Raw genomic sequence first — 26,537 nt, 5'->3', positions numbered from 1 at the left:
AAAATTTTGACACAATTTTCTACAGAAATAAAATTTTGAGAAAATTTTCTAGAGAAAAAAATGTTTACAAAATTATCCATAGAAATAAAAATATTGACGAAATTTTCTGTAGAAATAAAATTTTGACACAATTTTGCTATAGAAATAAACTTTTGACACAATTTTCTATAGAAATAAAATTTTAAGAAAATTTTCTATAGAAATACAATTTTGACAAAATTTTCTATAGAAATAAAAATATTGACAAATTTTTCTATAGAAATAAAATTTTGACACAATTTTCTACAGAAATAAAATTTTAAGAAAATTTTCTATAGAAATACAATTTTGACAAAATTTTCTATAGAAATAAAATTTTGACAAAATTTTCTACAGAAATAAAATTTTGAAAAAAATTTTCTATAGAAACAAAACGTTAATAGAATTTTCTGTAGAAATAAAATTTTAACAAAATTTTCTTTGGAAATAAAATTTTAACAAAATTTTCTTTGAAAATAAAATTTTAACAAAATCTTTAGAAATAAAACTTTGACATTATTTTCTAAAGAAATAAATATGCGACAAAATTTTCTATGGAAAAATATTTTTGACAAATAGAATAGAAATAAAATGTTGAGGAAATTTTCTATAGAAATAAAATTTTGACAAAATTTTCTATAGAAGTAAAATTTTGAGAAAATTTTCATAGAAACAAAATGTTGATAGAATTTTCCAAAATTTACAAAAATTTCTATGGAAAAATATTTTTGACAAATAGAATAAAAATAAAATTTTAACAAAATTTTCTTTGGAAATAACATTTTAACAAAATTTTCTTTAGAAATAAAATTTTAAACAAAATATTCTGTAGAAATAAAATTTTAACAAAATTTTGTTTAGAAATAAAATGTTAACAAAATTTTCTTTAGAAAAAAAATTTAACAAAATTGTCTATAGAAATAAAATTTTAACAAAATTTTCTTTAGAAATAAAATTGCGAAAATTTTTTTCTGTAGAAATAAAATTGTGACAAAGTTGAAACTATTATAATTGATCCATGGTGGTGGTTATTTAAAATTCGGTTGAGTTAACGCCTGTATGTTCTTGTGTTTTGTTTTCCTTTTTTGTCTCTGTGTACAAAACTTTACTTTATTTCGTGCAATGCATCCGTTGGCAATAAATTTTTAAAATCCATGCAATTTGCTAATTTATGTCGTTGAAAGGGATTCACGGTGTCCCGTTTACTACTCACTTGAATCTCTGTGCCAAAGTGCATTCCAAACTTGTGGTAATTGAAACAGCTTTGACAAATTCCAAATTGCAAGAGTTCAGGGGTAGTTAAGGAAAATCTTCTGGTTTAATAGAATTGAAACTCTGCAAGATAGGGCAGGAGGAATCTTCTCATGGTTTATGGCTATTAAGGTTAAGATTTATATCGTTTTGGGATAACCAACCAGCACATGACCCAGGATTTGCACTTTATACATGTTGCAAGCCATTTAAAACCAAACCCCCATAGAATATTCCTTTACTCATCGGGAAGCTTATGGTGATGGCTATACATCTCTGTTGGTCCAATGCTACAAAGTCCACATAACTATTATTACTTCGATTCTGGTTTTTGTTTCAGTTTGTTTTTCTATTTCCATTTTGTTTGGTGGAACCCCCTCATATCGGTATGACAATAAATCTGCTCTGCACTGAATTTGATAACAGAATGACAACGGATTCGTTAGAGCAAATTGTAGTGGCAAACGCCCCAGCTGTAGAAAAATGGCATTCTCGTTTTTCCCTCTACTTTGTCTCTTAAAATTTAAGTGATATTCTCGCTACTGGTCACTATGACCTATGCAGCTGCTTTCAGATCCAAGTCAACAACACGGGCAGTTGCAGGAGTAGAGGAGCTGAAATGAAAAAAAAAATCACGCTTGAGTTTGTAACAATCTGTCAACAGATATGCGATAAAAGTGCATAACTTTTTTCATTTGCAATCATGCTCATATTTCCTCTTAACCTTTTCACCCCCACCAGCATTTGCTTAGCAACAGTGTTGCCAACTATTGAACAAAAAACACAGCTAAATCAAAAAAAAAAAGTAGAAAATACCTAAATGTTTTAATAACCCAAGAAGTCAAATCTGGAGATCAGCCTGTATGGAGGCTATAACAACCCATGGACCTATCTTCGGAGTGGCTGATATATAATGCAACAAAGTAAAGCGCTATACAGAAATTTTTTCACAATATTGTTTCTATAGAAATTTTGTCATAATTTTATTTCTGTAGAAAAATTTTCAAAATTTTATTTCTGTAGAAAATTTTATTTCTACAGAAAATTTTCTAAATTTTTTTTTTATTTCTATAGAAAGTTTTGTCAACATTTAATTTTTATAGAAAATTTTGTCAAAATTTTATTTCTATAGTAAATTTTCTCAACATTTTATTTCTATAGAAAATTTTGTCTATTTTTTTTATTTCTATAGAAAATTTTGTCAATTTTTTTTTATTTCTATAGAAAATTTTGTAATTTCTCAAAATTTTATTTCTATAGAAAATTTTGTCAAGACTTTATTTCTACAGAAAATTTTGTAAAAATTATTTATTTCTATAGAAAATTTTGTCAACATTTAATTTTTATAGAAAATTTTGTCAACATTTTATATCTCTAGTAAATTTTTCTCAAAATTTTATTTTCATAGCAAATTATGTCAAAATTTTATTTCTATAGAAAAATTTGTCAAAACTTTATTTCTGTAGAAAATTTTTGTCAAAATTTTATTTCTATAGTAAATTTTATAAAAAATTTTCATTTGTATAGAAAATTTTGTCAAAATTTTATTTCTATAGAAAATTACGTCAAAATTTTATTTCTATAGAAAATTTTGTCATTTTTTTTATTTCTATAGAAAATTTTGTCAAAATTTTATTTTTATAGAAATCTTTGTCAACATTTTATTTTACCCCAATAGAAAAATTTGTCAAAATTTTATTTCTATAGAAAATTTTGTAGAAATTTTTTCTTTCTATAAAAAATTTTGTCAAAATTTTATTTCTATAGTAAATTTTCTCAAACTTTTATTTGTATAGAATATTTTGTCAAAAATTTATTTCTATAGAAAATTTTGTAAAAATTTTTTATTTGTATAGAAAATTTTGTCAAAACTTTATTTCTATAGAAAATTTTATTAAAATTTTATTTCTATAGAAAATTTTGTAAAATTTTATTTCTATAGAAAGTTTTGTCAACATTTTATTTCTATAGAAAATTTTGTCAAAACTTTATTTCTATAGAAAATTTTGTAAAAATTTTATTTCTATAGAAAATTTGTCAACATATAATTTGTATAGAAAATGCTGTCAAAATTTTATTTCCATAGAAAATTTTGTCAACATTTTATTTCTATAGCAAATTTTGTCAAAATTTTATTTCTATAGAAAATTTTGTCAAAATTGTATTTCTATAGAAAATTTTTTCAACATTTTATTTGTATAGAAAATTTTGTCAAATTTTTTTTTCTATAGAAAATTTTGTCAATTTTTTTTATTTTCAATTTTATCAAAAAAAAAAATCTTATTTCAATAGAAAATTTTATAAAAATTTTATTTCTATAGGAAAATTTCTCAAAACTTTATTTCAATGGAAAATTTTAGCAAAATATTATTTCTATAGAAAATTATGTCAAAATTTTATTTCTATAGAAAATTTTGTCAAAACTTTATTCCTATAGAAAATTTTATCAAAATTTTATTTCTATAGAAAATTTTTGTAAAAATTTTATTTCTATAGAAAATGTTGTCAAAATTTTATTTCTATAGAAAATTTTGTCAAAATTTTATTTCAATAGAAAATGTTGTCAAGTTGCCAACTATTGAGCAAAAAACACAGCTAAATAAAAAAAGAGTAGACAATAGCTAAATGTTTTAATAATCCAAGAAGTCAAATCTGGAGATCAGCCTGTATGGAGGCTATAACAAACCATGGGCCTATCCTCGGAGTGGCTGACGTATAATGCAACAAAGTAAAGCGCTATACAGAAATTTTGTCAAAATTTTATTTCTATAGAAAATTTTGTCAACATTTTATTTCTATAGCAAATTTTGTCAAAATTTATTTCTATAGAAAATTTTGTCAACATTAAATTTGTATAGAAAATGTTGTCAAAATTTTATAGAAAATTTTGTCAAAACTTTATCTCTATAGCAAATTTTGTCAATTTTATAGAACATTTTGTCAAAATTTAATTTCTATAGAATTTTTTTCAAAATTTTATTTCTATAGAAAAATTTTTCAAAATTTTCTATCTATAGAAAAGTTTGTCAAAATTTTATTTCTATAGAAAATTTTGTCAAAATTTCATTTCTATAGAAAATTTTGTCAACATTTTATTTCTATAGAAAATTTTGTCAACATTTTATTTCTATAGAAAATTTTGTAAAAATTTTATTTCTATAGAAATTTGTCAACATTTAATTTGTATAGAAAATGTTGTCAAAATTTTATTTCTATAGAAAATTTTGTCAACATTTTATTTCTATAGCAAATTTTGTCAAAATTTTATTTCTATAGAAAATTTTGTCAAAACTCTATTTCTATAGAAAATTTTGTCAACATTTAATTTGTATAGAAAATGTTGTCAAAATTTTATAGAAAATTTTGTCAAGACTTTATCTCTATAGCAAATTTTGTCAATTTTATAGAACATTTTGTCAAAATTTAATTTCTATAGAAATTTTTTCAAAATTTTATTTCTATAGAAAATTTTTCAAAATTTTATATCTATAGAAAAGTTTGTCAAAATTTTATTTCTATAGAAAATTTTGTCAAAATTTTATTTCTATAGAAAATTTTGTCAACATTTTATTTATATAGAAAATTTTGTCAACATTTATTTCTATAGAATTTTTTTCAAAATTTTATTTTTATAGAAAATTTTGTCAAAATTTCATTTCTATAGAAAATTTTGTCAACATTTTATTTCTATAGAAAATTTTGTAAAAATTTTATTTCTATAGAAAATTTGTCAACATTTACTTTGTATAGAAAATGTTGTCAAAATTTTATTTCTATAGAAAATTTTGTCAACATTTTATTTCTATAGCAAATTTTGTCAAAATTTTATTTCTATAGAAAATTTTGTCAACATTTTATTTCTATAGCAAATTTTGTCAAAATTTTATTTCTATAGCAAATTTTGTCAAAATTTTATTTCTATAGAAAATTTTGTCAACATTTTATTTCTATAGCAAATTTTGTCAAAATTTTATTTCTATAGCAAATTTTGTCAAAATTTTATTTCTATAGAAAATTTTGTCAACATTTTATTTCTATAGCAAATTTTGTCAAAATTTTATTTCTATAGCAAATTTTGTCAAAATTTTATTTCTATAGAAAATTTTTTCAAAATTTTATTTCTATAAAAATTTTTTCAAAATTTTATATCTATAGAAAAGTTTGCCAAATTTTATTTCTATATAAAATTTTGTCAAAATTTAATTTCTATAGAAAATTTTGTCAACATTTTATTTCTCTAGAAAATTTTGTCAACATTTTATTTCTATAGAAAATTTTGTCAAAACTTTATTTCTATAGAAAATTTTGTAAAAATTTTATTTCTATAGAAAATTTTGTCAAAATTTCATTTCTATAGAAAATTTTGTCAACATTTTATTTCTGTAGAAAATTTTTTCAAAATTTTATTTCTATAGAAATTTTGTCAAAATTTTGTTTCTATAGTAAATTTTCTCAAAATTTTATTTCTATAGAAATTTTGTCAAAATTTTATTTCTATAGAAAATTTTGTCAAAATTTTATTTCTATAGAAAATTTTGTCAAAATTTTATTTCTATAGAAAATTTTGTTAAAATTTTATTTCTATAGAAAATTTTGTTAAAATTTTGTTTCTATAGAAAATTTTGTTAAAATTTTGTTTCTATAGTAAATTTTCTCAAAATTTTATTTCTATAAAAATTTTGTCAAAATTTTATTTCTATAAAAATTTTGTCAAAATTTTATTTCTATAGAAAATTTTGTCAAAACTGTATCTCTACAGTAAATTTTGTCAAAATCTTATTTTGTCAACATTTTATTTCTATAGCAAATTTTGTCAAAACTTTATTTCTATAGAAAATTTTGTCAAAATTTTATTTCTATAGAGAATGTTGTCAACATTTTATTTCTATAGAAAATTTTGTAAAAATTTTTTATTTCTATAAAAAATTATGCCAAAATTTTATTTCTATAGCAAATTTTGTCAACATTTAATTTGTATAGAAAATGTTGTCAAAATTTTATAGAAAATTTTGTCAAAACTTTATCTCTATCCCTTTCCGACCTATAGCCGATCCACGTGATAGATTTTCCTAAATTTTTGAATTCTGTTATTTATGTGTACATAGAACATTTTAAATTATTAAGTTTGTTCAATTTGATCCTGTATCCTGTTTTTCAGGATACGCACAATTGTTGCAGTCCGCTAAATTCCGTTAAAAGTCCGGACGTAAAAATATCAAAAAACACAAAATAATCACGAAGTTACTGTTTGCATACAATATTTAATATGTTTTTTTATTGAAAACACTTGTTTGATGAAATATTCCACAATTTAAATAATTTTAATTTATTTGCAAAGTTACTTCTTCCACTCATTTTTACAAATGCGCAAAGTACACTGCTGAAACTACAAAATTAATAGGAAAAGCAAATATTTATAACGGTTCTTCACATTCTTAGACAAAGAGAGAGCATATACAATTATTGTTTTGCCGCTCTTATCGCAGTACGTCATATATTAAAGAAATTATAGAGCCTTAAACTTACCCGCACAATTGTGCGTACACGGTCGGAAAGGGCTATAGCAAATTTTGTCAATTGTATAGAACATTTTGTCAAAATTTAATTTCTATAGAAATTTTTTCAAAATTTTTTTTCTATAGAAAATTTTTTCAAAATTTTATATCTATAGAAAAGTTTGTCAAAATTTTATTTCTATAGAAAATTTTGTCAAAATTTCATTTCTATAGAAAATTTTGTCAACATTTTATTTCTATAGAAAATTATGTCAAAACTTTATTTCTATAGAAAATATTGTAAACATTTTATTATTATTTCTATAGAAAATTTTGTAAAAATTTTATTTCTATAGAAAATTTGTCAACATTTAATTTGTATAGAAAATGTTGTCAAAATTTTATTTCTATAGTAAATTTTCTCAAAATTTTATTCTATAGAAAATTTTGTCAAAACTGTATCTCTACAGTAAATTTTGTCAAAATTTTGTTTTGTCAACATTTTATTTCTATAGAAAATTTTGTCAAAACTTTATTTCTATAGACAATTCTCTCAAAATTTTATTTCTATAGAAAATTTTGTACAAATTTTTTTATTTCTATAGAAAATTATGTCAAAATTTTATTTGTATAGAAAATTTATTTTTTTGTATAGAAAATTTATTTTATATCGAATTGTCCCAGGTAAAGTTCCCACTGCAAATAAAATAAAAAGCCCAAAAACTTTATATGGGCTACATGCCCAACTAAAACTTAGAAGAGTAAAAAACAAGTATATACAGCCGTAAGTTCAGCCAGGCCGAATCTTATGTACCCTCCACCATGGATTGCGTAGAAATTTCTACGAAAGACTGTCATCCACAATCGAATTACTTGGGTTGTGGTATCTTAAAACTTCTTAACATCGTTTTCTAAATTGTGAGTTAGTCCATACGTGGTATATATTAGACAAAAAAGTTATGTATAGTTAAGTCTACAAATAATTACGAATCGATATGGACTTTTTGCACGGTACGTAGAGAGCCAGAATTGAAATATGGGGGTCGCTTATATGGGGGCTATATACAATTATGAACTTGATATGGACCAATTTTTGTGTGATTGGAGATCGAATTATCTGAGGGCTATATATAACTATAGACCGATATGGACCTAGTTAGCCATGGTTGTTAACGGCCATATACTAGCACAATGTACCAAATTTCAACTGACTCGGATGAAATTTGCTCCTCCAAGAGGCTCCAAAACGAAATCTCGGGATCGGTTTATATGGGGGCTATATATGATTATGGACTGATATGGACCACTTTTGGCATGGTTGTTAAATATCATATACTACCACAACGTACCAAATTTCAAGTAGATCGGATGAATTTTGCTTCTCCAAATGGCACCAGAAGTCACATCTGGGGATCGGTTTATAAGGGGGCTATATATAATTATGCACTGATATGAACCAATTCCTGCATGGTTGTTGGATACCATATAGTAACATCACGTACCAAATTTCAACCGAATCGGATGAATTTTGCTCTTCCAAGGGGCTCCGGAAGTCAAATCTTGGGATCGGTTTATATGGGGCCTATATATAATTATTGACCGATTTCGACCAATTTTTGCATGGGTGTTTGAGGCCATATATTAACATCACGTACCAAATATCACCTTAATCAGATGAATTTTGGTCTTCTTAGAGGATCCGGAGGTCAAATCTGGTGATCGGTTTATATGGGGGCTATATAAAATTATGGACCGATGTGGACCAATTTTTGCACGGTCATTAGAGACCATATACTAACACCATGTACCAAATTTCAGCCGGATCGGATGAAATTTGCTTCTCTTAGAGGCTCCGCAAGCCAAATCGGTGGATCGGTTTATATGGGGGCTATATATTATTATGGACCGATTTGGACCAGTTTTTGCATGGTTGTTAGAGACCGCATACTAACACCATGTACCAAATTTCAACAGGATCGGATGAAATTTGCTTCTCTTAGAGGCTCCGCAAGCCAAATCGGGGGGATCGGTTTATATGGGGGCTATATGTAATTATGCACCGATATGGACCAATTTTTGCATGGTTGTTAGAGACTATATACTAACATCATGTACCCAATTTCAGCCGGATCGGATGAAATTTGCTTCTCTTAGAGCAATAGCAAGCCAAATTTGGGGTCCGTTTATATGGGGGCTATACGTAAAAGTGGACCGATATGGCGCATTTGCAATATCATCCGACCTACATCAATAACAACTACTTGTGCCAAGTTTCAAGTTGATAACTTGTTTCGTTCGGAAGTTAGCGTGATTCCAACAGACGGACGGACGGACATGCTCAGAATTTCACCTCGACCCAGAATATATATATATATATATACTTTATGGGGTCTTAGAGCAATATTTCGATGTGTTACAAACGGAATGACAAATTTAATATACCCCCATCCTATAGTGGAGGGTATAAAAAGCCAAAAACTTCATATGGGAGAAAATGGCTACATGCCCAATAAAACTTAGAAGAGTAAAAACTAAATATTAGATAATGAAATGGATTCTTATATTACGGAGCCTACTATGCTACGTAATGGTATATTGGAAGAATTTTCCTCCGCGACATTTAAAAGCAGCGACTTATATTTTTAGTTTCCCAAATGAAACAAAATTATTTAAATATTTGCTTTATAATTCATTTATTTTCAACTATGCGGTTTAACTTCTCCAAATAACACCAAACTTAAAACTGAGAGCCTAATTCATTAGTCAATAACTTAAATACTAAAATAACAAGATAAAATAAAATATTTACATGTAGTGGTGAGAGTGGAGCCAAACTAAAGTTTTAAACAAGTTTAGTGAGTTTGGATCCACAATAACTAAAAGAGAAAATGTGTGTTTTTGTATATGTATTTGTGAGAATATAACAAATGAGAGAGAGAGAGAGAGTAAAGATAAATATAAAGAGAGAGAGAGACTAAAGATAAAGATAGAGAGAGGCTAAAGATAAATACAAAAACCAGTTTTGAGAATTAGTATCCACATTAACTAATACAACAACAAAACTATTATTTATATTACATAAAAGTGGATACATGTATAGACTAAATATATTAACAATTGTATTATTTTACTCCCCCACGCTTTGATTCTACATCACACCTGAAATGTAGTCTAAAATATTTTACATTGACTTCAAAAAAAAAAAATTACTGTAAACTGAAACATAAATGTATATTCAACAAGTTCATTAAATTTTAAACATAGTAGTAGTACACTTAGATTCTAAAGGAATAAATAAATTTGAAATACATGTTTAAATTTTAGTCAATTAATCTCTTTTTTTTTAGACTTCGAATAATTCCGTCCAGTCAATTTTCTATCAAATTTTATGTCTTTAACGTCGTCTTGATACTTGAAATGTCGTTTGATAACTTGTCTATCTCGTTTACATCCTTTTTCGTCTATAAAATTCCTTTCGCCTTTTGCCTTTACATTTTTTATTATGTATCTTGGTTTCTGCTTAATATTGTGAAATCCTAAATTTTTCACTAATTCTCTGTCACCAAATTCAGGACATTCAATCCTATCTCTGTTCAACCTTTCCGTTCTTTCTCTTTTATCGTTGGCAATCTTATCGTGGATCGATTTCCACACTGATTTGTCCACCTTATTATGTAGTAGATCTATAGGTTTTTTTCCTGTGGCAGAATGAATTGAGTCATTGTAAATTTGAATAGCTCTATACACCAAAATCTTGTCATCAACGCTAGAGTCTCTATTATCTAGCTTAAATATTCGCATATGCTCATTTAAAGTAAGATGGAAGCGCTCAATATCAGAGTTTCCTGTGTGAGTATTTGGTGAAGTAAATTGGTACTAGATTCCTTCAGAGTTAAGAAAATTTCTTATATAAGCTGCATTGAATTCATTGTCAGCAATTATCTTGTTTGGTTTACCCATCGTAGAAAATCTTTCCCTTAATTTCTCAACGATAGTAACAGAATTCTTGTCTACTAAGAAATAAGCTGATACATGTTTGGTCAATTTATCTATACAAGTCAAAAATGTTGTAGATTTATTCGAAAACCAAATATCAATATGAATAATCTCATTTGAGCTCATGGGTGTCTCAGTCAAACAAATTTTGGGTTTATGGGGTGCCTATCGTACTTACACATGTTACATATAGTGCAGTTATTGACAAATCTATGAATTTCTAATTTTAAATTCGGAAAATAAATCATATCTTTCAATTCCAAATAAGTCTCCTGTATTCCCCTATGATTTTTTCCCCATGGTATTTATCTATGATCTCCAACAGTAATTCCTTATCAAATATGTCCTTCAGAAGTCGAGAGCACATGTAAAATCGTAGACCTGAGGCATTTGAAAAATATCGTATGATGGTATCCTGAATATTCTTAAAAATTTGAAAATTATTACAAAAAATAGCGATCTTGCCACGATTTGGCAGAATTTCATGGAGCATATTCAAAACCGTATTCTCATGATATCCCTTAAGTGTAATGGTAAACCTGTTTTTTCTTTCATATAAAACATCCTTAGTATACCTATTTACTTTTCCAACCTCAACCACTATTTGGTTTTTATAAATATTAATTGGCAACTCGCTTAATTGAATATGATCATTTAAATTTTCAACTCCACTGTGAATTGTGGCCAGGTCGGAAGATATCTCAGCATCCGTCTCCTCAATACCATTTATATCAACACGACTTAAAAAATCCGCAACTTGATTCGTTTTTCCCTTAATGGATTCAATATCAAAGTCGAACTCATTCAAACGCATCCTCCACCTTTGTAACTTCATGTTTGGTTCCTTCAGAGAGTTCAGCCACACAAGAGGTCTATGGTCAGTATAAATCTTAAATTTTCTTCCAAGCAAGTATGGTCTGAAATATTTAGTGGCCCAAACAATAGCCAACAATTCCTTTTCAATAGTACTATAGTTACATTCATTGGATGCCCGTCCTGGGACAAAACAGCCCCTAAAGCCGCATTACTTGCATCTGTAGTCAGTGTAGACATTTTGTTAAAATCGGGATATGCCAATACAGGACTCTGGCATACTAGCATTTTAAGCTTATTAAATGAATCAACATATTCCGAGTCCTTGAAATCTATCTTAGAGTCCTTTTTCAAATACTTAATCATTGGCAAAGCAATCCTCCCATAGTCCTTTATAAATTTCCGATAAAAACGGGTTATACCCAAGAAAGACCGTATTTCTTTCACGGTATTGGGTAGAGAAATTTTCCATATCACTTCTACTTTTGCTGGGTTTGGCTTTATCCCGTCAGGTGTAATAATGTGTCCCAAATATTCTGATTCGCGTTTGAAAAAACTGCACTTATCTATCTGAACCTTCAAGTTAAAATCGGACAATCTCTTAAATATCTTACGAAGTGAAACTATATGCTCATGAAGTGAAGTTGAAAATATCAAGATATCATCTAGATATACAACACATATATTCCCAATAAAATCGTGTAAGACTTCATTCATCATTCGCTGGAATGATGCTGGGGCGTTTTTTAGCCCAAATGGCATCCGTGTAAATTCATAATGGCCCATATGGGTAGAAAATGCTGTTTTGTGCATATGATCAGGATGAATAGGGATTTGATGAAAGCCTTTCGCCAAATCCAAAGTAGGGAAATATAAACAGTTGCCTAGCTTAGAAAATAAATCATCCATATTAGGCATGGGAAATTTATCGCAGATTGTGACATCGTTCAATCGTCTATAGTCGACAACAACTCTCCATTTCTGTTCCCCGGAATTATCAATCTTCTTTGGTACTATCCAAATCGGAGCATTATATGGACTTGTCGACTTTCTTACTATACCTGAACTAAGCATTTCCGTAATCTGTCTCTCAACTTCCTGTTTATGAATCTCTGGAAATCTGTAAGTCCTGGAATAAACCGGGACGTCATTTATAGTCGGTATTCTATGCTTATATCTACCTACAGCAGATAAGCTATCACCCTCAATATAAAAAGTCTTTTCAAAATCCTTTATTACCTTTAATAATTCCGAAATTTCCTCCTTGTTTAAGTGATCAAGTTCTAGTCTACTTGTCAAAGCGCTTAATACTGGTCGATTAAAGTTAACTTCGAATCCACAACCAGACTCAGTTCGAAATTCCTGGTAATGATTACAGTCGAAAACAAGGGGAATGTTGGCAGCAGATGTCTGCAATATATTTCTCTCAAAATCAATTCTGGACTGTAATGGTCTTAGTACATTACACCCCAAAATACCGCCAAAGTCCCCATAAAGATCACATTCCAGCATCTCAATATGTGTACCAGGTCTATTAAATTCCCTAAATAGCGGAATAGAAATTTAAGATTTAATAACCGATTTCGAATTTATCGTATTTAAAACTATGGGATTATCAAGATCCGTTCGAAACGTCTTGTGAAAAAGACCCTTCCTAATTAAGGAAGTCACCGCACCCGAATCAATTAATATTTTAATGGGGATGCTCTTAGTACCTACAATTATATAGGGAAGAGATCTTCGGCTGTACACTGAAAATTTGACTGTCCAACAATCCCTAACTCCATAGGAATCTGACCGTCATTATTTTCCACATCTTGATTTAGATGCTGTTCAGAATCAATATTCATTCGGCCACTGGCAATACCAAAATTTCTGGATGTGTTATTAGAATTTCTCGACTGAGAACTTCTCTGCGAAGAATTATTATTATTTATATGTCTATCTTTATTTCCATAGAAATTTTTTTTCAATGTCGATGATCTACCTGCACCGCTTACTGTCAAAGACTGGCTATTATTTCCGCGTATCTCATCCTTAAAATTCCGATAAAAGTACTCTGTCTCAACTAAAATTTCTTTGGCTTTCAACAATGTACAAGGATTTCTAGCGTTCAAAATTAACTTTGGCTCGCTTGGTAACTTATTTATAAATATTTTCAAAACCATTTTCTCATTGTTGTCGCATGTATACCATTTATCGTCCCCGTCAACGTCAGAACGTAAGTTTAATTTCGTCAACAAACTTATCATATATTCATACAAATTATCAACTGAAGTTCTAAACTCCGCTGTTTTTATCTTATTTACTAAGCTCTCTATACTCTCACTAATGGTAAAGTTAGTCTTAAGTACAATTTTAATATCATCCCACTTTATAGGGTTATTATTATTCAAAAGAGCAATATTAGCCTCACCAATAATCTTATGTCTAATTTTCAAATCAAAGAGAGTTAATGCTGGAGCTTCAACATATTGTCGCACCTCCTCTATATACCTTATGAAGAGAGCAAGTTCCTCCGCTTTCCCGTCGAACTCTGGAACACCCTTCAGAAATTCAAATGCATTGTATGCTGCCATGTTGATCCAAACGTAAATTCTTTTGAGAGAAAGATCTCAGCTTTTTTTTAAAATGGAGCTATTTGTTGTTGTTGTTGCTATAACCACTTAACAGAAATAGAGCGTTGTGGGGTGGTGGTGGGGTAAAGATGTTGTATGCTTTCGTTGTATGTATTAGTAACGGCGTCTTTAACACCAAGATAAAAATAGTTCTTCGCTGTTATTGTTGCTTAGGCAGTTTTCAACAAAATGTTTTTTTAAGATAGCGGTTAATTTGGCGAAGCAAACAAGGCTTTCTAAAATGTAGTCATACACATATACTTTGTTTAATTGATAGTTAAATTTCACTAAATTTCGATTTAACGAAATTATTTTATTTTAGACCAGTTTTTAAATGGTAGATATGGATTTAAAACTTTCAAACAAATACATGGAAAATTTAAATTCACTAGTTAGAAGTCTTTAATTCGTTTAAATTAGATTTTGATTTTTTCAACAAAAAATGTGTGGAAGTTTTAAGTTCACTTATTTGAAGACTTATATTCAGTTTATATACACATGACGCGAAATTGTTTTTTCACTTTCCCATGTTAAGAAGAACGACTTAAGTTTCTTGCTGGTAAAAATGGTTTAAAATTTTCACATTTTGTTTTTTAGTCCGTAAACCGACTGCGCCACTTATATTTTTAGTTTCCCAAATGAAACAAAATTATTTAAATATTTGCTTTATAATTCATTTATTTTCAACTATGCGGTTTAACTTCTCCAAATAACACCAAACTTAAAACTGAGAGCCTAATTCATTAGTCAATAACTTAAATACTAAAATAACAAGATAAAATAAAATATTTACATGTAGTGGTGAGAGTGGAGCCAAACTAAAGTTTTAAACAAGTTTAGTGAGTTTGGATCCACAATAACTAAAAGAGAAAATGTGTGTTTTTGTATATGTATTTGTGAGAATATAACAAATGAGAGAGAGAGAGTAAAGATAAATATAAAGAGAGAGAGAGAGAGACTAAAGATAAAGATAGAGAGAGGCTAAAGATAAATACAAAAACCAGTTTTGAGAATTAGTATCCACATTAACTAATACAACAACAAAACTATTATTTATATTACATAAAAGTGGATACATGTATAGACTAAATATATTAATAATTGTATTATTTTACTAGCGGCAATAAAATATTTAAGTGCTCCACCGAGAAGCGTGGCCAGTAAACAATTGTTCAGTGCAGTGGGACATCTTCTTCCGAACGATGATCGAGTTTAAAAGGAGAAAATGTGCAAAAAGTCCCGTATTGCCTGTATAATATCAAATAACTGAAATCTGTATTCTAAAACGTCTGTAAGTTCTAAAGGAATATATACGACGTGGACTGGGAACTACATTTTTCGCTGTTTTCTATGCCTTTGTCCAATAAAATATAAAGTAGTAAAAATAATCAGCTTCCGCCGAACATCGGCTTAGTCAGAAAAAAAACGGTTTGGTGGAGCTCTAACATCGTTATATAATCCTAGATTTTTTTCCTTGATCAAGACTATATATATACAATTTATATAGTCGGAAATTGATATTTCGATGTATTACAAATCGGAATGACAAGCTTATTATACCCCCCACTACGACTCTATGGTGATAGGTATAAAAATTGCTACATCTCCGGTTTATAGCAATTTCACACATATACTAACCAGGCAACATCAAATATAGCTGTATCCCTGCAAACATTTTCTATCGAAAGTGTATCGAAGTAGTTTCGCCCTGGAAGATAAAACTTTCATAGGCGATATCATTTTCTTATCGAGTTAGTATCCCCGCTCGGGAACAAATCTCCCACTATGCGATAGTGTTCTCGGGGAATTGAACCAGTGACTAAAAGAAGTCAAAAAAGCGATAGTTATTTTTTTTTTTATTAAAAAAAAGCGTTGAACTCGGAACCTTTTGTTGGTTGATAGTGGCTTTTTACACACATGTACTCTCAATGAGGTCCTATTGAAAAATTCGCTATGTCGATGTATGGAGTCTATATTTAGATTTTTGATCGCTGTTCGAGTCGAATTTGTTTCGAAACGGAAACACCCCACGCGATAGTTGTTGTGCTTGAGATTTTACTACCAGAAAACTTCCTGGCGATCCGAAGTAGTGATATTTTAGCGAAAGACGATAAAAAAATCACCCAAATGCTTGCAGGGTATCTAGCTATAAAATAGCTCAATTGGCATCACTGCTTATGATAGCAACATCATCTTATATTACCAGTCAGTATCACTATCTAAAAAAAGTCAACACACTCACACACACACCTACACACAACTTGTAGGTGAAGAAGAGGTGGAAACAGTTAAACAAAGAATAGAACTAACTTTAAAGAACTCTTTTTTATTATTGGAAAGAGTATAACAAGAAGGGGGTGGGAGACATAGCAAAATTGAGAAAATTCCATAGATGAAAAAAAAAAAACGTGGATAGAGTTAGAGGTCAAAAAGCATTGTTGCTCTTTTTTTAATCTCAAATACAAATGAACTTTTTGTCGTTAGTTTGGATTTAAGTGTGTCCATGGTTGAAGTTGATATGCTGAAAGAAAAGTGTGTGTGTGTGTGTGGGGGAGAGTGAGAAATAAAAGAAAATTATTTATAAGAGAGAAGTAAACTTTATTCTAGCAAGATGAAGCATTTGATCAGGGGCGTAGATTCTGAGACCTCGGCATTGTTGTCCCTTTTTTAATCTCAAATACAAATGAGTGAGAAAGAGAAGTATTTGTACGAGAGAATTAAATTACAAGGTGGTCCAATAAGCCTACCTAAAATATCACTGTTTTCTTAGCCAGAATCATCTCCAATATCGATTCTGCGCAAGCTTCTGGGTAAATTATTTTTATTAGCTGTCTCATAAATCCCCATGGTCCATTTGAATAGAGTCCAAATTTAATTTTTATAAACTAATTAGAGATAGACATATTATAAAAAACAATAATCAAACTAATCTTTAAACAACCAAAAATCTTTTGAAAAAATAATTGAATTCTTTTCAACTATCAAAATCTTTTTCAGATCTATCCAATGATGAATTGGATAATGAAGATGATGATGCGGGTTCATCGGAATTCCTTAACACCAACAGTTATCATCCATCAACATCACCCTTTAAGAGTCAACGTCAACGATCTCTAACACCGGATCGTAATGAATCGCACAGTTCGTCGAGTAGTCTGCGCAAGCAACGTTCTTTGACACCAGAATCACGTTCCCTAACACCCGAAGATCGTCGTAAGAGAGGTTCACAGTTATCGTTAATGGGTTCACGTCAAAACTCTAGCTCTCGTAGTAATACTCTGGAACGGAATCGTGAGAAAGTCAATATATCACGAAGTTCTTCAAGTTCAAGTTATAGTGGTGGTGAACATGATGCACATGGTGGCGGAGGTGTTGGTAGTGGAAATGCTCTGAATCCGAATAGCAGTCAATATCGACGTTCTGTGAGCCGCAATGCCAAACAAGCTGAGGAACATCGAATTCGTAGATCTAGGTGAGTAATTAGTAAATATGGTGGGTGATAAAACAATTGACAACATTTTCTGTAGAAATATTATTTTTAATAAAAAATTTTTATAGAAATAAAATTTTGCTAAAATTTTCTTTAGAAATAAAACTTTGACGAAATTTTCTATAGAAATGAAATTTTGACAAAATTTTCTATAGAAATAAAATTTTCATCAACTTTTCTTTAGAAATAAAATTTTGACAAAATTTTCTATAGAAATAAAATTTTGACAAGATTTTCTATAGAAATAAACTTTTGGAAAAAATTTCTACAGAAATAAAATTTTACCAACATTTTCTATAGAAATACAATTTTGACAAAATTTTCTATAGAAATAAAATTTTGACAAAATTTTCTACAGAAATACAATTTTGACAAATTTTTCTATAGAAATACAATTTTGACAAAAAAAAATTCTACAGAAATAAAATTATCATCAACTTTTCTTTAGAAATATAATTTTGACAAAATTTTCTATAGAAAAAAAATTTTGAGAAAATTTTCTATAGAAATAAAATTTTGACAAACTTTTCTATAGAAATAAAATTTTGAGAAAATTTTTTATAGAAATAAAATTTTAAGAAAATTTTCTATAGAAATAAAATTTTCAGAAAATTTTCTATAGAAATAAAATTTTGACAAAATTTCCTATGGAAATCAAATTTTGAAAAAATATTCTAAAGAAATATAATTTTGGCAACATTTGTTCTATAGAAATAAAATTTTGACAAAATTTTCAAAAGAAATAAAATGTTATCAAAATTTTCTATAGAAATACAATTTTGATACAATTTTCTATAGAAATAAAATTTTGACCAAATTTCCTATGGAAATCAAATTTTGAAAAAATATTCTAAAGAAATATAATTTTGGCAACATTTTTATATAAATAAAATTTTGAGAAAATTTTCAATAGAAATAAAATGTTGACAAAATTTGCTATGATATTAAATTTTGACAAAATTGTCTATAAAAATAAAATTTTGACAAAATTTTCTATGGAAATCAAATTTTGAAAAAATTTTCTATAGAAATAAAATTTTGACAAAATTTTCTATGGAAATCAAATTTTGAAAAAATATTCTACAGAAATAAAATTTTGGAAAAAAATTCTACTGAAATAAAATTTTAACAACATTTTCTATAGAAATACAATTTTGACAAAATTGTTTATAGAAATAAAATTTTGACAAAATTTTCTATAGAAATAAAATTTTGACAAAATTTTCTATGGCCATCAAATTTTGAAAAAATATTCTACAGAAATAAAATTTTGGCAGCATTTTTATATAAATAAAATTTTGAGAAAATTTTCAATAGAAATTAAATTTAGACAAAATTTTCTATAGAAATACAATTTTGGAAAAAAAATTCTACTGAAATAAAATTTTAACAAAATTTTCTATAGAAATACAATTTTGACAAAATTTTCTATAGAAATAAAATGTTGACAAAATTTTCTATAGAAATAAGATTTTGACTAAAATTTTGAGAAAAATTTCTGTAGAAATAAAATTTTCTATAGACATCAAATTTTGACAAAATTTTCTATAGAAATAAAATTTTGGCAACATTTTTATAGAAATAATAAAAAAAATCTATAGAAAATTCTATATAAATAAAATTTTGACAAAATTCCTATAGAAAAAAAAATTTGGACAAAATTTTCTATAGAAATAAAATTTTGGAAAAGAACTTCTACAGAAATAAAATTTTGACAAAATTTTCTATAAAAATAAAATTTTGACAAAATTTTCTATAGAAATAAAATTTTGACAAAATTTGCTATAGATATTAAATTTTGACAAAATTTTCTATAGAAACAAAATTTTAACAAAATTTTCTTCTATATTCTTTATAGAAATTAAATTTTGACAAAATTCTTTATAGAAATTAAATTTTGACAAAAATTTTTATAGAAGTAAAAATTTGACAAAATTTTCTATAGAAACAAAATTTTGAGAAAATTTTCTATACGACTAAAATTTTGAGAAAAATTTCTGTAGAAATAAAATTTTCTATAGACATAAAATTTTGTCAAAATTTTCTGTCGAAATAGCATAGAATTATGACAAAATTTTCTATAGAAATAAAATTTTTAACAACATTTTCTATAGAAATACAATTTTGACAAAATTTTTTTATGGAAATTACATTTTGAAAAAATTATCTATGGAAATCCAATTTTGAAAAAAATTTCTATGGAAATCAAATTTTGAAAAAAATTTCTATGGAAATTTTGGCAACATATTTATAGAAATAAAATGTTGACAAAATTTTCTATAGACATAAAATGTTGACAAAATTTTCTATAGAAATACAATTTTGAAAAAATTTTCTATAGAAAAAAAAATTTGGAAAAGAATTTATACAGAAATAAAATTTTGACAAATTTTTCTATAGAAATAAAGTTTTGTCAAAATTTTCTATAGAAATAAAATTTGGACAAAATTTTCTATAGAAATAAAATTTGGACAAAATTTTTTATAGAAATAAAATTTTGACAAAATTTTCTATAGAAATAAAATTATGACAAAATTTTCTACAGACATAAAATTTTGACAAAATTTTCTATGGAAATCAAATTTTGAAAAAATATTCTATAGAAATAAAATTTTGGCAACATTTTTATATAAATAAAATTTTGTGAAAATTTTCTATAGAAATAAAATTTTGACAAAATTTGCTATAGATATTAAATTTTGACAAAATTTTCTATAGAAACAAAATTTTAACAAAATTTTCTTCTATATTCTTTATAGAAATTAAATTTTGACAAAATTCTTTATAGAAATTAAATTTTGACAAAAATCTTTATAGAAGTAAAAATTTGACAAAATTTTCTATAGAAACAAAATTTTGAGAAAATTTTCTATACGACTAAAATTTTGAGAAAATTTTCTATACGACTAAAATTTTGAGAAAAATTTCTGTATAAATAAAATTTTCTGTAGAAATAAAATTTTGTTAAAATTTTCTATTGAAATAACATAGAATTATGACAAAATTTTCTATAGAAATAAAATTTTTAACAACTTTTTCTATAGAAATACAATTTTGACAAAATTTTTTTATGGAAATTAAATTTTGAAAAAATTATCTATGGAAATCAAATTTTGAAAAAAATTTCTATGGAAATTTTGGCAACATATTTATAGAAATAAAATGTTGACAAAATTTTCTATAGACATAAAATGTTGACAAAATTTTCTATAGAAATACAATTTTGAAAAAATTTTCTATAGAAATAAAATTTTCTATATTCTTAATTCTCCAAAACTTTAACCTTCCGATTGCGATGTTTTTTTCTTTCTTTCAGATCTCTTCAGTTAACCGAACGCTCACCAAACCGTGGCCATAAAATGATTGTATGCGTGGGCCAAACACATGTCAATTCGAATCAACCGCCCATTTACCAACAGGCCAATATACGCAGCAGCAGCAACCATATGGGCTCAATGCCAAGTACCAATTTTCCGCCCACCATACGAACCACTGGAAAATCACAATCGATTTTGTTGGGAGCCTCAAACGGTGGTAAAATTGTTCGTCAAAGTGATATCGATAAAAGTCGGTCGTTCGATTTTGATTATTGCAATTATAATTCGCAAACGAATGCAATGAAGAGTCAGCATAGCAGTAGTTCTCTCCTGGGAAGTGCTGGAGTCTTGAATCGTGATGGAGGAGCCTTGCGTTTGGATTTTGATAAGTCACGGTCATTCGATGATGATTATCGAGAAGTGGCCACCGTGGTTAGCAATAACAATTTGAATGCGGCAGCAATGCGATATCTGCAAGCTGCCGAAAGCTCCGATCGTGGACATCAACGAATGCGTAGATCATCGCCTGTGGAAGGTGGTGGCGGTGGTGGTGGTGGCTCTCGTAATACAAGATCACCACAGAGTTCAGGATCATCGTGCAATAATTTAAGTGTGCCACGCCAAACCACCAGTCCCCAGAATTATGGTACTCGCCTATGTGATCATGAGATGACCTATGATTTAATGCGTAAATCGTTGGATCGTTCACCCATTATGGAATTCCGTAGAGGTGATAGTGCTGGTGGGGGAGCAGGTAGTGGTGGAGATTATGATATGCCCTTGGGTATGATTAGAAATCGTGAGACCATAAATTCCGGAGGAAATTCTGAACTTAATTTTATGAATAATGAAGGCCGTGTCTATGAGCATGTGGGCTCTAATTCTCTGAAACAACAAAGATCCCTGAGACGTAATCATAGCCCCAATGAATCGCATTACTCTTTGGAACGTTCTCATGCCTCATCGTCACGTGATGAAATGACTCCCCCCGATACAGGCGATTATCGTAATGACTACAGTGAGATGTATCGGCGTAATCGAAGTACAAATCGTGGAAGGTATTAAGAAATTGCGAATAATTTCGTATTTGTTTTTTCGAATTTAACTAATTGACTGATATGGGCATCTTAGATTGTGAGGGTAATGGTTTTGTGGAGAAGGCGAGAGAGATGAGAGAGTAATAATGAAGATTTAAACAGTAGACAGTGTTGCCAAGTTGAGGGTTCTTCGCCACTGTTTGAGAGTTTTGTTTTTTTTACCCTTGAGGAGATTTGAAGGATATTCTGGTCATTCTTCTAATTTCTAATTCCCATAGAAAAATGTTTTGGCCAATCAGGATAAAATTTCGCCTGGGACAAAATTATGAAAATAATGTTTTTAATATTTTTGTTCAGTGTGGGTTCCAATTAATAAATTTCGTAAATATTTTTTTATTACTGCTAAACTTTCACATTTTTTTATTGTAATATCCCGGCAAGGAAGCCACCGTGGTGCAATGGTTAGCATGCCCGCCTTGCATACACAAGGTCGTGGGTTCGATTCCTGCTACGACCGAACACCAAAAAGTTGTTCAGCGCTGGATTATCCCACCTCAGTAATGCTGGTGATATTTCTGAGGGTTTCAAAGCTTCTCTAAGTGGTTTCACTGGAATGTGGAACGCCGTTCGGACTCGGCTATAAAAAGGAGATCCCTTGTCATTGAGCTTAACATGGAATCGGGCAGCACTCAGTGATAAGAGAGAAGTTCACCACTGTGGTATCACAATGGACTGAATAGTCTAAGTGAGCCTGATACATCGGGCTGCCACATAACCTAACCTAACCTAATATCCCGGCAAAAAATTAAAAATTGGAAGTTCTTTCTAAGTGATTACCTTTTAAGGTACATTCAAAAATTTTCTTCTAGAGATGGACTTAATTTTCACTTCACAAGAAGTTTTTGCAATAAATTCAAATTTTCGGAATTTTAATGTGCATAAAACACTGCAAGGAAAAATAAAATAATAGACATTATCGAAAAATATTTGAAAAGGATATAGATCACGGTTGCCATCGTTGGTAGAATTCTACCAAAAATGGTAGATGTTTTACTGTAAATTGGTAAATTGGTAGAATTCATTATATTTTTGTAGATTTTTACAATAATCCTCTTTTTCTATTCTGTAGAAAAAAAATTGACAAAATTTGCTTTAAAACTTTGACTAAATTCTCTAGAGAAATAACATTTTGTTAAAACTTTCTATAAAAATAAAATTTTGACAAAATGTTCTATAGAAATAAAATTTTGACAAAATTTTCGATAGAAATAAAATTTCAACACAATTTTTGACAAATATTTCTAAATAAATAAAATTTGAATAACATTTTCTATAGGAAAAAAAATGTTGACAACATTTTCTCTAGAAATAAAATTTGAACAACATTTTCTATAGAAATAAAAATTTTGACAAAATTTTCTATAGGAACAAAATTTTGGCAAAATTTTCTAAAGAAATAACATTTTTGCAAAATTTTCTATAAAAATAAAATTTTGAGAAAAATTTCTGTAGAAATAAAATTTTGACAAAATTTTCTACAGAAAAAAAAAATGTTGACAAAATTTTCTATAGGAATAAAATTTTGACAAAATTTTGACAAAATTTTCTACAGAAATAACATTTTGGCAAAATTTTCAATAGAAATAAAATTTCGAGAAAAATTTCTATAGAAATAAAATTTTGACATAATTTTCGATAGAGATAAAATTTTGACAAAATTTTCGATAGAAATAAAACTTTGACAAAATTTCCTATAAAAATAAAATTTTTGACAAAATTTTCTACAGAAATAACATTTTGGCAAAATTTTCTATATCTGAAGCAATTTTAAGGAAACTTCGCAAAAGTTTATTAATGATTTATCGCTCGATATATATGTATTAGAAGTTTAGGAAAATTAGAGTTATTTTTACAACTTTTCGACTAAGCAGTGGCGATTTTACAAGGAAAATGTTGGTATTTTGTCGAAATCAGAAAAACATATATATGGGAGCTATATCTAAATCCGAACCGATTTCAACCAACTTCGGCACGCATAGCTACAATGCTAATTCTACTCCCTGTGCAAAATTCCAACTAAATCGGAGTTAAAAATTGGTCTCTGTGGTCATGTGAGTGTAAATCGGGCGAAAGCTATATATGGGAGATATATCTAAATCTGAACCGATTTCAACCAAATTGGGCACGCATAGCTACAATGCTAATTCTACTCCCTGTGCAAAATTTCAACTAAATCGGAGCAAAAAATTGGCCTCTGTGGTCATATGAGTGTAAATCGGGCGAAAGCTATATATGGGAGCTATATCTAAATCTGAAGCGATTTCAACCAAATTTGGCACGCATATCTACAATGGCAATTCCACTCCCTGCACAAAATTTCAATTAAATCGGAGTAATAGATTGGCCACTGTGGTCATATGAGTGTAAATCGGGCGAAAGATATATATGGGAGCTATATCTAAATCTGAACCGATTTCAAACAAATTTGGCACGCATAGCTACAATGCTAATTCTACTGCCTGTGCAAAATTTCAACTAAATCGGAGTTAAAAATTGGCCACTGTGGTCATATGAGTGTAAATCGGTCGAACGATATATATGGGAGCTATATCCAAATCTGAACCGATTTCAATAAAATTTGGCACACTTGACTACACTACTAATTGTACTCCTAGTGCAAAGTTTCAACCAAATTGGGGTAAAATTCTGGCTTCTAGGACCGTATTAGTCCATATCGGGCGAACGATATATATGGGAGCCATATCTAAATCTGAACCGATTTCAATAGAATTTGGCAAACTTGACTATAGTACTAATTGTTCTTCTTGTGCAAAATTTTAAGCAAATTAGGGTAAAACTCCTCTGGCTTCTGGGGCCATATAAGTCCATATCGGGCGAAATATATATGCGGGAGCTATATCTAAATCTAAACCGATTTTTTCCAAAATCAATAGGGTTCTATTCTGACCCAAAACACATACTTGTGCCAAATTTGAAGTCGATTGAACTAAAACTGGGACCTAGACTTTGATTACAAAAATGTGTTCACGGACAGACGGACATGGCTATATCGACTCAGAAGCCCACCCAGAAAATTTTTGCCAATGACACCATGTGTCTATCTCGTCTCCTTCTGGGTGTTGCAAACATATGCACTAACTTATAATACCCCGTTCCACAGTGTGGCGCAGGGGACTTATATGGCTCCAGAAGCCAGAGTTTTACCCTAATTTGCTCAAAGCTTTTCACAAGAAGAACAATTGGTACTATAGTCAAGTTGGCCAAATACTATTGAAATCGGTTCAGATTTAGATATAGCTCCCATATAGATCTTTCGCCCGATATGGACTAATACGGTCCTAGAAGCCAGAGTTTTACCCCAATGCGGTTGAAATTTTGCACTAGGAGTACAATTAGTAGTGTAGTCAAGTGTGCCAAATTTTATTGAAATCGGTTCTGATTTAGATATAGCTCCCATATATAGCTTTCGCCCGATTTACACTCATATGACCACAGAGGCCAATTTTTGGCTCCGATTTAGTTGAAATTTTGCACAGGAAGTAGAATTGGCATTGTAGCTATGCGTGCCAAATTTGTTTGAAATCGGTTCAGATTTAGATATAGCTCCCATATATAGCTTTCACCCGGTTTACACTCATATGACCACAGAGGCCAATTTTTTGCTCCGATTTAGTTGAAGTTTTGCACAGGGATAGATTTAGATATAGCTCCCATATATATGTTTTTCTGATTTCGACAAAAATGGTAAAAATACCAACATTTTCCTTGTAAAATCGCCACTGCTTAGTCGAAAAGTTGTAAAAAGGACTCTAATTTTCCTAAACTTCTAATACATGTATATCGAGCGATAAATCATAAATAAACTTTTGCGAAGTTTCCTTAAAATTGCTTCAGATTTAAATGTTTTCCATATTTTTATACCCTTCGCCACACTGTGGAACAGGGTATTATAAGTTAGTGCAGATGTTTGTAACACCCAGGAGGAGACGAGATAGACACATGGTGTCTTTGGCAATAATGCTCAGGTTGTGTCCCTGAGTCGATATAACCATGTCCGTCTGTCCGTCCGTCCGTCTGTCTGTGAACACATTTTTGTGATCAAAGTCTAGGTCGCAGTTTAAGTCCAATCGACTTCAAATTTGGTACATGTTCCTGCTTCGGGTCAGAATAGAACCCTATTGATTTCGGAAGAAATCGGTTCAGATTTATATATAGCTCCCATATATATCTTTCGCCCGATATGCACTTATATGGATCCAGAAGCCAGAGTTTTATCCCGATTTGCTTGAAATTTTGCACGAGGAGTACAATTGGTAGTATAGTCGAGTGTGCCGAATGTGATTGAAATCGGTTCAGATTTAGATATAGCTCCCATATATATCTTTCGCCCGATATGGACTAATATGGTCCTAGAAGCCAGAGGTTTGGCCCAATTTGATTAAAATTTTGCACTAGGAGTACAACCAGTAGTGTAGTCAAGT

At 28.9% G+C, this 26,537-nt stretch overlaps 1 protein-coding gene across 1 annotated transcript in view; it reads left to right on the top strand.

Annotated features, from left to right (window-relative positions):
• Positions 1-26,537, top strand: part of RhoGEF3 (Rho guanine nucleotide exchange factor 3) — a 710,057-nt gene that overhangs the window by 225,896 nt on the left and 457,624 nt on the right. Inside the window, exons 3-4 of the mRNA XM_075305340.1 lie at positions 17,189-17,663; positions 20,998-22,056. Coding sequence (XP_075161455.1) covers positions 17,189-17,663; positions 20,998-22,056 — 1,534 coding nt within the window. The remainder of the gene's footprint in view (positions 1-17,188; positions 17,664-20,997; positions 22,057-26,537) is intronic.

Source organism: Haematobia irritans, chromosome 4 (assembly GCF_050003625.1).
Source record: "Haematobia irritans isolate KBUSLIRL chromosome 4, ASM5000362v1, whole genome shotgun sequence".
NCBI classification, from domain to species: domain Eukaryota; kingdom Metazoa; phylum Arthropoda; class Insecta; order Diptera; family Muscidae; genus Haematobia; species Haematobia irritans.
This window is presented reverse-complemented; position numbering and strand designations above follow the sequence as displayed.